The 16,106-nt window shown below is 33.6% G+C and overlaps 1 protein-coding gene across 1 annotated transcript in view; it reads left to right on the top strand.

The window, feature by feature from the left end:
- UBR3 (ubiquitin protein ligase E3 component n-recognin 3) overlaps window positions 1–16,106 on the top strand; it is a 185,355-nt gene that overhangs the window by 51,437 nt on the left and 117,812 nt on the right. The window contains 4 exon segments of the mRNA XM_032479658.1: window positions 2,804–2,983; window positions 3,573–3,613; window positions 3,615–3,707; window positions 10,253–10,339. Of these exon segments, the coding sequence (XP_032335549.1) occupies window positions 2,804–2,983; window positions 3,573–3,613; window positions 3,615–3,707; window positions 10,253–10,339 (401 nt within the window).

The raw sequence follows: 16,106 nt of genomic DNA on the forward strand, positions 1-16,106 counted from the left end.
CCAAATGTAACGCATAACTTTTTATATCCCTGAAATTTTAGAATTTGTCTTAAGAAACTGTCTCTCTAAGATGAAAACTGTGTGTTGCATAACTATAGGAATGTCTGTAGTTGCTGGTAATGCCTGATCTTCTGTCTTGTGTATCAAATTGTTTATTGAACTATATCCTTTGGCTGTCTATAAGCACTTCAGACACACAAATGTCCACACCAAAAACTCATTCTTTTGCTTCTTTTCTGTTATTGCATGTGTGCGTGTGTGTGTAAATGTATGAATGTATTAGTGCTCAAGTGGGTGTTTTGGTACCACCCTAGCCATCTACAGAGCTGCCCAATCTAAAAACCTGGAGGTCATTTTTGACTTCTTACTCCTTGTAGACATAGTGAACACGACCAAGTCTGTCATTTAAATCCTTCTAAACATCTTAGAATAACCAGTTCTCTTCATCTCTGCATCTTCATGCCAGCACCATAATTCAAGCCATTGCCATCTCTAGGCCTATCTAGTACTAGTCATCACCACCCTCCTTTAGTCATTCCCCATACTCCACATGTAGTCATGTCCTCTCTCTTAAAACCCCCTCTGGGGCTTGCCATTCTCTTCACATGAATTGCAAACTCCAGAAGCTGATTTATAAGGCCCTCTAGACTCATTTGTGTCACCTATCCTCTGTATTCTTTGTCCCAGTGACTCCACCTAGAACACCACTTCCTCCCCTATATGTAGTTTATTTGGCTAGTCCTAATTCCTGCTTCATTCTACATCTCAGTACAACATCACTTCCTCAGGAAACTCTCTTCCTAGATTGTAGCCCAGCTTTATTTGTTCTTATAACTTCCTGTACTTTTTCTGTTACAGCCCTTACCATACTTTGTCTTCTTAGATATTAATCTCAGTGGAGAGAGGGACTGTGTAAATCTTGATTTTTTTTTTACCACTTTATTCTTAGAGCTTACTACAATACCTGACCCTCAGTAGGAGCTCGATAAATATTGATGAGTGAATATCATTTAACACTGAATCACTGCTTTCTGTCTATAGTTGGAAAAGTACCAGTTGGTTAAAAATAGAAGTTCTAATTCTAATCATTTTATTTCATTTAAGATTCCAAGATGTTTTTCACAAGAACAGTAGTTTTTAAAGCAGTGTCAGGAAAACAGTGATTTTGATTAATTATATTCTGCTTATTCATCCTCTGATTTCAATTAAATAGAACAGTGCTTCTAAATGTTTAAAAAGTTTTTAAATATCCCAGCATACCTAAGTACTGTCTCATCAATAGCAGTGGTTCACCAACTTGGAATGGCCGTAGTTGTCTGAAAGGGCTTTTCTGAATCTCAGGTGTGGATAATTTGTAAAAGGTCCCTCACCACCACTCCCTCATTCAGTTACACCTCTCATCCTATTGCGAAGCACTGAAAGCAAACATGCTTAACTTTGTGGGTCCTGTTCTTATATATTGTTAAATTTAAGAGTTAGGTAAAGTAATTTGATGGACTGAAACCTAAATTTAATTTATGGAAAATAAGTGCAGTAGAAGCCCTCTTTGCTCATGAGTTTAACAACGAGGTGGTTACTTGAAAAAGTTGGTTAAAGTGAGAAATTATTAAAAAACGATACATAGGTATCTTAAACAGTGCATTTTAACTTAAAACACAGGAATGCATGTTTATTCTCCAATCTTTTAATTTTGGGCAAAGCATTTTTCAAGGTATGGTTTTCTTTACTGGGGTTCTCACTCGTGCTTCTTATATATGCTACATCTGTAAAGTACCATCTGTGATTTCCAGTTTCAGTTTCTTTAAAGTAGAATAAGAACATAAAAGATTTTTGTGACACAATCTGAGTGTAAAATCCTTCTGTACTTTTAATGATTTTTCTCCTCTTAAGATTTTCTTACGCACTTATATTGTCTCTCAAAAGCTTTTGATCCAGTTTTTGCAGTACCTCTATTTGTGCATTCACATTTTATAAGTTTATATACTTTTAATTTAAATTTTATAATTATAATAAAAAGAACAATTAGTGCAAACAGAAACATAAACAGACTCTTATGTACTAAGGAATAGGCTACTAGCTTTGAGCATTCTGTATACTATGGATATTAGTGTGTTTTACAGTGGGAATGGAGGGCTTGTTTGTCCAGTGAGTCAGTTAAGCTGGAATAGGTCAAGAGAGCTAATGCATATATACTATAACTTCTGATAGTAAAGATTTTGTGCAAGCCTAATTTTCCCTGTCCCCTCCTTCCAACAGTGTACTTAAACTTTGAGAACTTTTTTAAGGCTTAAGAAGTTTATGTGTGTTTTTGTTCTTTCATTTTTGAAATACTATAGTTGCTAAAAAATTGTTTTCGACCTGTTCTTTGAATAGAAGAAAGCAATTAAATATATGTTGTTTAAGTCATACAGATATGATTGAAAAGATGGAATGAGATTAATCTAGGGGTAAAAACATTTTATTGATTGGAACAGAAAATATTGCATTGTCATGAAAGTCAAGAAAATGTTTTATAAATACATAGCTAAATGTTATGAAATATGTTAGACATGTGGTAATTATTATAATGATAAACTAAGTGTTACATTAAAATTTCATGTAATTCCCTTAAGTTATGTGTCTTCCCCAATTTACAGATGAGGAGATTGATTCAGAGCTATGTAATATACCTAAAACCATATAGACCTTAAATGGCAGGCTGGGGTTTGAATTTTGGTGTCTCTTATTCTAAAATGTATAATCTATATAACTGGTAAAACTTTTTTTTAAACTAATTTTTTTTGGGTGTGTATGTCTGTTCTAGATGAAGAAAATAGTTTACATGTGGTAGTGAATTGTGGAGAAGCATTACTGAAGAATAACACTTATTGGCCTCTTGTCAGTGATTTTATTAATATCCTTTCTCATCAAAGTGTGGCTAAGAGATTTTTGGAGGACCATGGTTTGTTAGTGACATGGATGAACTTTGTATCTTTCTTTCAAGGTATGAATTTCAATTTAAAAATTTTTTTTTTTTTTTTAGTTTACAAAATGCCTAATGTTAAACTATCAAACACTACAGGATAATTGCACATCAGTCAGTTACATGTGAAATGTCTCATTTTAATTAATTGGTATTTTTAAGAATTTTAATAAAAGATCATAAAAACGTATCAGTTATGAAAAATGTCAAAGTATTACATAGGAAACAGGAGTGTAATTTTTAAAAGTATTTTAAAGCATTAATCCAGAAATTTCTAATCTGTTCTCTAAGAAAGAGTCATAACACTTTCATAAAAATTTCAGCTAGCATCAATTAAAATACTTTTGACTTTTTAATTTAATATATTCAATTATGTTTTATAAGAAAGAGACAATTCATTAAGTGTTTCTAAGAAAATCTAGTTTGTAAAGAATTCGAAAAAGACGATTATTTTATTTTTAATAATCTATTAATTTCTATGTATATTATATCATTTATGCCAGTTGTGTACATTAAAATGTGTTTGGTACTAGGCAGTATTTTATTTGATTTTCAGTACAGGTATTCGCTTCCATTTGGCAAAGTTTATATCTGTTTTAATTTTTGCAAGGTATGAACTTAAACAAGCGAGAACTAAATGAGCATGTGGAAGTTTGAATCTCAGACCTACTATGCTGCCTTTGCTGCTGAACTTGAGGCCTGTGCACAGCCAATGTGGGGGCTCTTATCACATTGTAAAGTTAGGGTATGTTGAAAATATTTTTATAAATTTCTGTATTTACCTTTAAAATAATTATTTAAGAAAAAGATTTGTGAAAATATTGATTTGTTTAATTGTGTGTAATAATGTGCAATGTTTAATTCTGAATTCACTTTGTGAAAGTTGACCTGAGCCAGTAATTATTATTCTTAGGCAGGTTAGAATTTATTTACATTATTAGATTTTTCCACCCTTCCCTTATTATTAATAGTCTTTGGAGCTGTGTGAGTCTCCACATTCATCTTTATTGTTTTATTTTACCCATTATCAGTTAGTTGCCTAATGCTTCTTGCCTTCAGGGAGTGAGGATAGTCCTCAATAAAGTTAAGATTCCAAGCACAAAATCAGTATATATGCCATAAAACTTCCAGTTGTTTGTAAAAAGAATCTAAGAGTAGCACGGCAATAATATAAATTCTCGTAGTTAAGAAATACTTGCTTATAATTGTATGCATTTATGTTTTTCTATACAAATATTTATTTTACTATTGCATTTTAAAGTATTGGTTTGTGGGTCTCCAGAATCCTTGGACAGTCTAGAAAAATGAAAACTCCTGACCCTATTAAACTAAGGACTTGACTAAGATTTTGCTATATGGATGCCATGAAGTCCAGCCTGGTAGCCTATACCAGCAGTAAGCATGGTGGATAAGATTTTATAGTGGTCTTGGCTCTGCCTCTTTCTGCTTAGGTGACTTGGTCAACTCATTTAAAAATATTTGAACTTCTCAGTTTTTTTTCCTTATCTTTTTAAAAACTAAAGGAAACAAAATGGAAATGGGACAGCAAAGCCTGCTCTTCCTCACAGGTTGTTATGAGGCTCTCTTACACATACTCTTAAATGTATGTGCTCCTCTAAGCGGATTTGTATGTTCTCTAACGACTTCAGCTTTTTCTAAATGTAGATGACTCACAACTTTGTTATAGTCTAAATAGTATCAAATTTCGAACAACTCTGGTTATTCACTTAGATCTCCTTAAAGTACATGGATTTTCTCAGGTTCCTAACTAACTTTTTAAAAACATTTGTCCATACTGTGTGCTTTATGTCATTTTATGTATAGTGTCTTTTATTTTATTTTTGGGGGGGATGGTCATTAGGTCTATTTATTTATTTATTATTAGTTTTGTTTTATTTTTTAAATGCAGGTACTGGGGATTGAACCCAGGACCTCCTGCATGCTAAGCATGTGTTCTACCACTTGGGCTATACCCTCCCCTTCCTAGTGTTTTAAATGATGCAGTTATCCAATATAGAAACCTTTACCCCTTGCTGTACCAGTTGTGTTCAAGCTATAATCAGATACTACGAATTCTCTCTTCCATTCCAGAAATGTCTCTCTACTACTTCTTTCCTCTGTCTTAATTTATCTTTTAAAAAATCTGGGTTGTTAAGGTTTCTTAACTGATTTTCTTGCCTCTAGATTCTCCCTATTCTAAACTGGCCTAATACTTAAGTTAATTGTAAGGTCTGTACGTATCTCTTCTTTGCTTAAAATCATTCAAGTTCTCATCTGTCTACAGGATAATGTCCATATATCCTATAGAGGCATTTAAGACCTTCCACAGTTTGCCTTAAATTTGTCTCTTGTAATTTACCTATCTCAGTGGCTTCATTGGATTGATTACCATTCCTCAACATGCAGTTCCTTTTGTGGTTCCAGTGCTTTTGTTCAAGTTAGTTCCTTTTTTGACATATGCTTTCATTCTCTGTGCTTAGTCCAGGCTTCTCTTACATGAGAGTCATCTGGGAAGCTTGAAAAATACATGTGCTTAAGTCTTACTGTCAGAGATTTTGATTTGTTTGATGTGCAGTCGGACCTTGGCAGTGATTCTAACTGGAGTGATGAACCATTAGTATTAGCTCTTCAAAAATTGTACTCATAAAACTCAGCTGATATTTAATCTACTCATTTTAAGTTCTTTCAGATTTATGATTCCAGTCTCTGTTTTTATAGTACCTCGTTTAATTTCCATTGTAGCATTTGTCAAAAAACTGTCTGTTATATAATATAAGGCTCATTTGCTCTTTCATTCAGAAAAGTTCTGTTGAATGCTGTTCTATGCCAGACACTATCTAGATGCTTGGGTTTTGGGTGTTGAACCAAATAGATAACAGTTATTGCTCTCATGGAGCAGTCTAATAGGGGAGATAGACATGAAGTGAGTAAGCACATAGATTTATTTTGTAAACTTTTGTAAGCATTCTACAGGAAAATATCAGATTGTTATGAGTAATGAGTGTGGGGAATGATTAGATTTGTGGATCAGGGAAGGCCTTTCTGAAGAAGGAGTAGGAAGGAGCCAGCTGTGTGAAGAATTAAAAAGGAGGTTAGTGGTGGTAGTAGGGGAGATATATGGAATAGCCTACCTACAGTAGGAAAGTGATTTGTCCTTTTAAGGAGTTTATGCTGCTGCCACAGAGTGGAACAAGATGCAATTGGAGAGTTAAGCAGGGGTTGGATTATTAATGTAGGTTCTTATAGATCATGTTAAGGAGCTTTGGATTTTATTTTAAGGAGAATCCAGTGAATATTAAGTAGGGGTTTAATGTGATCAGATTTATATTTAAAAGATCATTTTGTTTGCTAGGAAGATGGGATTGAATGGAGCTTGGGGAGCATCAAGACTAGAAACAAATAGACAATTTAAGGTGCTATGATAATAGTCTAGGAAATTCAGGTTTGAAATTCAAGATGTATTAAAGGTATATTTTGGGTATTAAAGATATATTTTGAAGGTAGAATCAGTAAGCGTGGTGATGGATTGTATGTTATTGATGAGTGAAAGAGACTTTTGGGTAACTATTTTATAGAATCGTGGTAATTTTACAGAAGTGAGAAAGATATAAAAGCAGGTTTAGAGAGATCAGAGTTAGTTTCAGATACATTAAGTTTGAGATGCCTGTGAAACATCCAAGTGGAAATTAGTGAGTGAATATAAGAGTTGGATGTATGAATTTCATGCTCAAAAGAGAAGTCTAGACTAGGGTTGTAAATTTTAGACGCTTGGGAATATAAATGATATTTATCTCCAGGGGATGGGATGGGATCAAGTAGGGAGAGAAGAGAAATGGACCTTGAAGAAAAAACTAACATTTAGACATCAGAGAGGGAGAAGAGAAAGACCAGAAGAATGCAGCATCATATAAGCCAACAGAAGATGGCAATTTAGGAAGGAGGATTGATATGGTGTTGATATGGAAAGAACAGTATTTTAGGAGGATTATTCTGACAACTGTGTTCAGGATGAATTTGAATTTCAAGGCTGGAACTATGTTTATCTCTGTGATAATGAGAAATCATTGTTTCCAGAAAGTAGTCTGTTTTTCAGTTTTGAAGGTCAGGATTACAATGTGTTATAGTTCCCTTAATCTAAGAAGTGAAGACAGAAAGAAAACAAGTTCATATTGTTCTGGTAGTATCTGAGAGAGTAGTTTCTCAGCCTAAAGGAGCATCTAGTTCCTAGATAAGATGTTCTGGTGAGAGCCTGCACTATGCCAGACATTGTTCTTTACGCCATATTCCTTACATTATGTTCTTATCTAATCCTCACAGCATCTCTTATATAGTAGATAGTAGTATCCCTTTCTTTCAGAGGTTAAATAACTTGCCGAAATTTGCACAGCTGCAAGTGGAAGCTGAGTTTGAAAATAAATCCATCTGATTTCAGAACCAGTGCTCTTTACCACTCTGCTACAATTATCTCTTAAGCAAGAATGTCTAGAGCTTTTTAGCAGCAGTGTTGTCAGGTTTTAGAAATTTAAACTGGAAGAAGGACTATTATTTTAAGTGGAAAAAAAAGCTATTTCTTTATGTTTGTGCTCTTTAATTATAAAATATAAAACTAAAGGATTAGCAATTTAAAAAAGGAAACTTCACCTGATAGCATACTTTCTTTGTATGATTGCCCTGTATGTTATTTGGTTCTTGAAAATGTTAAAAGGTAGTTAAACAAATAATACTAGATTAATAACAGGTAGCTTGGGTAAAGGGATGCCGTATTCTAGAATCTTACTAATTTTTGCTTTCTGAACATAATAGGCACACTGTAAAATCTCCATCTAGTGGCAACTTTAGGTTACTGGAACTTGACAGAAGTTGATTCTGGCTATGACCCTTTGGAACACTTAGCTAGTTCTTGTGAGATGAAGTGCTAGACTGTGACACAGAATGTTTTATGTACATTATTTCATTTGCTTCTTGATAGCAGTACTAGGAGGTAGGTAGTAGTATGCCCATTTTAACATATGGAGAAACGGAGACTCATAAAATTTAAGTAGTTCACTCAAGGTCATAAAACTAGTAAGTAGTCAGCATGCATACTGAATTTTTGGGGATGGGTGTGATGGTGATGGGGAGGTGGGAGAGAGATGATCTGAACATGATTATTAAATTGCTGTCTTGAGAAATGGAATTAGCTAGTCACCTTTTTGAATACTCTTGATACCTACTTTCCAAATTGTTCTACAGAAGGGTTTATCAGTTTACACTTGTTCAAAGAGGATACAATGGTATCCCTTTACTCAGACTTTTGACTGAATAGTAGAACATTTGGTTTTAAATGTTTATTTATCCATGAATTATCTGCCAGTTTAGTTTGTTATGATACATTATTTAAGGTTACTTGTAAGTGCCATTCCTTTTTTTTCAGTAAGATATAGGGAACAGAATTTGTAAAGTAATGTTTTTAAAAAGATAAATCTCATAAAGGATAGATTTAAACAGGATGAGACTGTTGACAGGGACTCTAGATAAGCGATATTTGGTCTGAATAGTATCAGAAATAGGAGGAAATGGAAGTGAACCTCCATGATAATGTTGAGGAAGAATTAACAGGACATGGAAATTGAGCTGGGTGAAGGAGAAATCAGTCTCTGAAGGAAAGAGTTGATACTATCTACTTTATAAAAGATGCTATGAGGATTGGATATAAATGTGAGTCTTAGAGCTTTTTTTTAAAGGTCCAGAATAAGTTATATATGTAGCTAATGAGTTTAACCTATTTGATTTTGATGGCACCTGTGCTTTTATTCTGCATTGATGCCCCAAAATATCTTTAAAAAAACTTTTTAAAGTTGAGATAAAATTAACAAAACATAAAGTTCACCATTTTAATTAGTTTAAACTATACAATTCAGTAGTTGATAGTGTATTCACAAAGCCATCCCACTAATTCCAGAACATTTATTACCCCTCAAAGAAAACTCATACCTCTCAATTTCAACCTCCTCTCATCCCCTGGAAACCACTAACCTCCCTTCTGTCTTTATAAATTTACCTAATCTGGACATTTCATGTAAATGAAATCATATATGTGGCCTTTTGTTTCTGGCTTCTTTCATTTAGCATAATATTTTCATGGTTTGACTCTGTTGTAATATGTATCTATACTTCAGTACTTTTATGGCTGAATAGTATTCCACTGTGTAGATGTGCCACACTTATTTGTCCATTCATGGGTTGACTTCATTTTTTGGCTAGTATGGATAATGATACTCTGAATGTTTGCTTACAAGTTTTTGTGTGAATGTATGTTTTCAATTCTCTTGGGTATATAAGAGTAGAATTTCTTGGTCATATGGTAGCTCTATGTTTAACTTCAAAGTGGCTGCACCATTTTATATTTCCATCAGCAATGTATGAGAGTTTCAGTTTCTCTACATCCTTGCCAACACTTTTTATTTTACATTTTAAAAGTTATAGCCATCCTAGTAGGTGTGAAGTGGTATCTCACTGTGACTTTGAATTGCAACTTCGTAATGACTGTTACTGTTGAGCATCATTTCATATGCTTATTAGTCATTTGTAGATCTTCTTTGGAGGAATAGCTATTCAAATCCTTTGCTTATTTTTTTTAAAAGAGGCTGTCATGATTTTTATTCCTTTAATTCAATACTTGCCTATTGTACTGATTAGTTTATCCATAAAATATTACAATTTTCTTTTACAATACCCTTATGTTAAATGGCACATACTCATTCTTCTTTTAAATTCTGTTGCAAGTTAAAATATTTATAGGCTACTAATAGTACTGATCTGCTCAGCCCTCTGTTTTACTGTGGCAAAATGTACATAACATAAAATGTCCCACTTTAACCATTTTTAGTTGTGCAATACAATGACATTAAATACATTCTCAATGTTGTGCAACTATCACTACTATCCATTTCCAGAACTTTTTCATCATCCCAAAGAAACTCTACCCATTAACAACAGTAGGGAACTTATATATTTAGAATTTCTTGAAATAGAACCCAGTTTATATCATATAAATTTATTTCACCTTTGATTCATTTTCAGGAATGTATTATATACAAGGTGACATATTGTGTCTTTAATTTTCATAACTCACTGGTTGTTACTATTAGATTGTGAAAGGATGATTTCTTAAATGGCAAATGTGGTTATTTTGAAAATATATTTTGCCATTACATATACAATGCACTGAACTTATTTTTATATATTGCATATACTTTGAAGTTGTACATATTTTTATACTGTGAAATTTACATAACTTAATTATTTTAGGAAACTCAAGAGTACACCCGAAACGTTGTTAGATACTGCCTTGAAGCTCTTCAAGACTGGTTTGATGCTATTAACTTCGTAGATGAGGTATGTATATTTTTGATATATGTAAAAGCATTTAAGAAAAAAAGTGTTAGATCCTATTTAACATTGAAAATAATGAATGTCTTTTCATGGGATAAGGGAAAGAATTTCCTAAAGAAATACATACTTTTTTTTTCCTGTTATTTAAATGTATATTGCTCAGGAGTGAAAACTAGTTTCATTCAAGAGGTAAAAGTAACAATGAAAATTTGAATAGGATAGAGGAGATTAATGGACAGGGTATGACAACTTTATTAATTGGTCACTGTTCTACCGGCATGGATAAAGGTTGCTCTTACTGATAATGAACTGAGAAGAATTGGCACAGAACATGCTGTGTATGAATTAAATAAGAACTTGCTTTTAATTAGTCAGCAAGTTTCCTATCAGAATCCCCTTTTATTCCTCTTACGAAGTGGAGTCAAAATTTACCATATGCGGAAGGAAGAGCATGTTTCAGACAGCTAACTCCTCATCTGATTTCTGAACTCTGGGCAGATACAACTCCTAGTGTCTTTTTTGGAGGGGAGAGGAGCTTTCATTTATTTCTTTTCCTTTTTTTAAAAAAATTTAGACACAACAGAAACTTATTGAAAAGTTGGAAGTAGAGTACAAAGAACTTTTTCTTTAATTATTTGAGAATTAACTTGTTGACTTGATGCCCATTACACCTAAATTGTATTTCCTATAAACCAGGACATTAATCTTACATAAACAGATACAACATAAAAATTAGAAAATTAACATTAATATATTATTGCTATATAATCTTCAGAACTCATTCACATTTTACAATTTGTCCAATGATTGCCCTTTATAGCAAAAGAATTCTATTCAGAGTCATATGTTACATTTAGTTTTCATTTCTCTAATTTTCTGGAATGATTTCTTATTCTTTCTTTGCCTTTCAGGGCAATTACATTTTGAAGAATACAGCTCAGTTATTTTTGTGGAACATCTCTCAATTTGAGTTTTCTTATGATTAGATTCAGATTATGCATCTTTTGCAGGAATATTACAAAAGTGATGTTGCAGTCTTTTTGTTGCATACTTTATGGTGGTTTATGATCTTTGTTTATCCTATTGCTGATGATTTTCTCTTTGTTTGTTTGATTAGGATGGTACTAGCCAGACTTCTTCACCATAAAGTTACCCTTTCTCACTGTAATTAATATTTTGAAGCAATGTAAATATATCTGTTTTCTCATCTAATTTTCAGTTCATTCATTAGTTCTTATCTGTAGAGATTCATAGTTTCTATTTTATTAAGTGGGTTATAATCCAATACTAGTATTATTTGTTGGTAAAATTCTTTCAGATGTGGCCAGTGAGACCCTTCAAGCAGGTTTTCTATGTTCTTTTGATTTGTCTCATTATTCTTTGAGCACTTCTGTTCTTAGTGGCCCAACAAGGTGTTTCAGGCTCACTTTATAATTTCCCTATTCCATTCTTGGAATCAGTCATTTCTTTAGGAATCTCTGGTTACTTTTAGTATAGAACAGTATTGAGAAAGCAAGATCTGATTGCTTGGTGTGCTCACTGTTCTTGGGGTGTTAATGCTCCTAGGCCTTCTCTGAACAGAGGTCCAGAGTATATGCATGTATGTAGGTACATGCACATATTGGATCTGTATTTCTCTATATATTATATATATTGAAAGCTATGGGTTTAAACTGATACTTTAAATTCCAGTATGACACCACAGGACTTACTCTGGTTTTCTCCAACAGTGAGAAAATGGCTTCCATTATCCTTAAAATATTTACTTATTTTGACCAATCCTCTTAAATAGAACCAGTTTCTCATCTTATTTACCTCCCTTTCCCCTGCATGGATGCCCTCTTCTCCCTGCATTCTGTCTCTTACCCTCCCCTACATGTGGACACCCTCCTCATCCCAATCCAAAATCTCTGGGACACAGCAAAAACAGTTCTAAGAGGGAAGTTGATAGTGATACAGACTTATCTCAGGAACAAGAAAAATCTCAGATAAACAACCTAACCGTAACACCTAAAGCAGGTAGAGAAAGAAGAACAAACAACACCTAAAGCAGTTAGAGAAAGAAGAACAAACAACACCCAAAGTTAGTAAAAGGAAAGAAATCATAAAGATCAGAGCAGAAATAAATGAAATAGAGACTAAAAACATAATAGAATCAATGAAACTAAAAGCTGGTTCTTTGAAAAAATTAACAAAATTGATAAACCTTTAGTCAGACTCATCAAGAAAAAAAGGGAGAGGGCCCAAATTAATGAAATCAGAAATGAAAAAGAAGTGACAACTGACACCACAGCAATACAAGGGATCATAAAAGGCTACTGTGAGCAACTGTATGCCAACAGAAAGGACAACCTAGAAGAATGGACAGTTTCTTAAAAAGGTACAATTTTCCAAGACTAAATCAGGAAGAAATAGACAATATGAATAGACTAATGACCAGTACTGAAATTGAATCAGTATTTCAGAACTACCAACAAACAAAAGTCCAGGACCAGATGGCTTCACAGGCAAATTCTACCAAATATTTAGAGAAGAGTTAACACCTATACTTCTGAAACTATTCCAAAAAATTTCAGAGGGAGGAACACTTCTGAAATCATTCTGTGAGGCCACCATCACCCTGATATTAAAACCAGAGATGTCACAAAAAAAGAAAATTACAGGCCAATATCACTTATGAATATAGATGCAAAAATCCTCAACAAAATACTAGCAGATCAATTCCAGCAATGCATTTAAAGGATCAGAACACCATGATCAAGTGGGATTTAGCCCAGGGTGCAAGGATTTTTCAATATCTGCATATCAAACAATATGATACACCACATTAGCAAATTGAAGGATAAAAACCATACGATCATCTTAGTAGATACAGAAAAAGCTTTTGATAAAATTCAGCATCCATTTATGATAGAACTCTCCAGAAAGTGGCCATAGACAGAGCATACCTCAACACAACAAAGGCCATATATGACAGACCCAGAGCTAACATCATACTTAATGGTGAAAAGCTGAAAGCATTTCCTCTAAGATCAGAAACAAGACAAGGATGCCCACTTTTGCTGCTTTTATTCAGCAGTTTTGGCAGCCCAAGCCACAGCAATCAGAGAAGAAAAAGAAATAAAAGGAATCTAAATTAGAAAAGAACAAGTGAAACTGTCACTGTTTGTACATGACAAGATACATAGAAAATCCTAAAGATACTATCAGAAAACTACTAGAGCTCATCAATAAATTCGGTAAAGTTGCAGGATACAAAATTAACATAGAGAAATCAGTTGCATTTCTGTACATTAACAATGAAATAGCAAAAAAAAAAAAAAAAAAAAAAGAAAAGAAAAGAAATTAAGGAAACAGTCCCGTTTACGATCACATCAAAAAGAATAAAATACCTAGGAATAAACCTACTTAAGGAGGCAAAGGACCTGTACTCCAAAAGCTGTAAGACACATGAAAGAAACTGAAGATGACACAAACAGATGGAAAGATATATTGTGTTCTTGGATTGGAAGAATCAATATTGTTGAAATTGCCATACTACCCATGGCAATAAACAGACTCAGTGCAATCCCTATCACATTTCCAATGACATTTTTCACAGAGCTGGAACAAAAAATGTTAAAATTTGTATGGAAACACGAAAGACCCTGAATAGCCAAAACAATCTTGAGAAAGACGAATGGAGCTGGGGGAGTCACGCTCCCTGGCTTCAGACTATACTACAAAGCTACAGTAATCAAAACAGTATGGTACTGGCACAAAAATAGACACATAACTCAATGGAATACGATAGAAAATTCAGAAATAAACCCATGCACTTATGGTCGGTTAATCTATCACAAAGGAGGCAAGAATACACAATAGGAAAAAGACAGTCTTTTCAACAAGTGGTGCTGGGAAAACTGGACAGCTACCTGTAAAAGACTGAAATTAGAACATTCTCTAACACCATATACAAAAATAAACTCAAAATATATTGAAGACCTAAGTGTAAGATTGGATACTATAAAACCCTTAGAGGAAAACATAGGTAGAACACTCTTGGACATAAATTGCAGTAATATTTTTTTGGATCTGTGTCTTATAGTGGAAACAAAAGCAAAAATAAACAGATGGGACCTAATTAAACTTAAAAGCTTTTGCACAGCTAAGGAAACCCATCAACAAAATGTAAAGAAAACCTACAGAATGGGAGAAAATATTTGCAAATGAAGCAACCAACAAGGGACTAATTTCCAAGATACACAAACAGCTCATACTGTTTAATATCAAAAAAACAAGCAACCCAATCAGAAAGTGTGCCGAAGACTTAGACAGACATTTCTCCAACGAAAACATCTCAGCAGCCAACAAGCATATGAAAAGATGCTCAACATTGCTAATTATTAGAGAGAAACAAATTAAAACTACAAAACCTCACAGCAGTTAGAATGGCCATCATTAAAAAGTCTACAAATAATTGCTGGAGGCAGTGTGGAGAAAAAGGAACCCTCCTACACTGTTGATGAGAATGTAAATTGGTGCAGCCACTATGAAGGATAGTATAGAGGTTACTTAAAAAACTAAAGATAGACTTACCATATGATCCAGCAGTCCTACTCTTGGGCATATACCCAGGGAAAACTATAATTCAGAAAGACACATGCATACCAATGTTCACAGCAGCACTATTTACAGTGGTCAGGACATGGAAACAACCTAAATGTCCGTTGACAGATAATTGAATAAAGAAGATGTGGTACATATATACAGTGGAATATTATTCATCCAAATAAAAAAGAAAGAATAAAGTAATGCCATTTGCAGCAACATGGATGGACCTGGAGATCATCATTCCCAGTGAAGTAAGCCAGAAAGAGAAGGAAAAATACCATATGATATCACTTATATATGAATCTTAAAAAAAAAAAGAAGACACAAATGAACTTATTTGTAAAACAGAAACAGACTCACAGACATAGAGAACAAACTTATGGTTACCAACAGGGGAAGGGTGTGGGAAGGGATAAATCGGGAGTTTGAGATTTGCAGATACTAACTGCTATACATAAAATAGCACAGGGAACTATATTCAATATCTTGTAATAACCTACAATGAAGAAGAATATGAAAATGAGTATATGTATGTATATGCATGACTGAAACATAATGCTGTACTCCAGAAATTGACACGACATTGTAAACTGAGTATACTTCAATTAAAAAGAATGTAAATTTTAAAACAGGAAAAAAAAAAGAATCCTCAATTACTAAATATCATATAGGGCAAGATTTATGAGTATGTGGCAGAGTAGTTTGATTAGAGTCATCTCTAATAAGAGAATTAGAACATGCAATCATCCAGCAAATGTTTTTTGAATGTTTACTATGTCATAAACACTGGGAATACAGTGATGAAACAGTTTCTAATTTAAGGACATGGAAGACAAGTAAATAGTTACTTTTGATCACAGGGCTTCTGTAAAGTAGTGATCATGGTGCTATGGGGAAAATAGAGTGGAGCATCTGATTTACCTCAAGGGACTCGGGAAAAGCTTTCTAGTACAAATGTCATTGAGCAGTGTCTTAAAGGTATATTAATCCAGTAGGAGCAGGAATGTATAGCATTTGAGGCAGATGGAATAGTATATGCAAAGGCACAGAAGTGTAGGTTAGGGATACAACTTGTGGTGCATGAGTTGATATAACAGAAGGTGAGGCTGGAGAGGTAAGCCCTGTCTTCTCAAAAGTTGAAAGAGTATAGAGGTTAAAATTATAGGAAGCCATTAAA

Source organism: Camelus ferus, chromosome 5, assembly GCF_009834535.1.
Source record: "Camelus ferus isolate YT-003-E chromosome 5, BCGSAC_Cfer_1.0, whole genome shotgun sequence".
Classification (NCBI taxonomy): Eukaryota; Metazoa; Chordata; class Mammalia; order Artiodactyla; family Camelidae; genus Camelus; species Camelus ferus.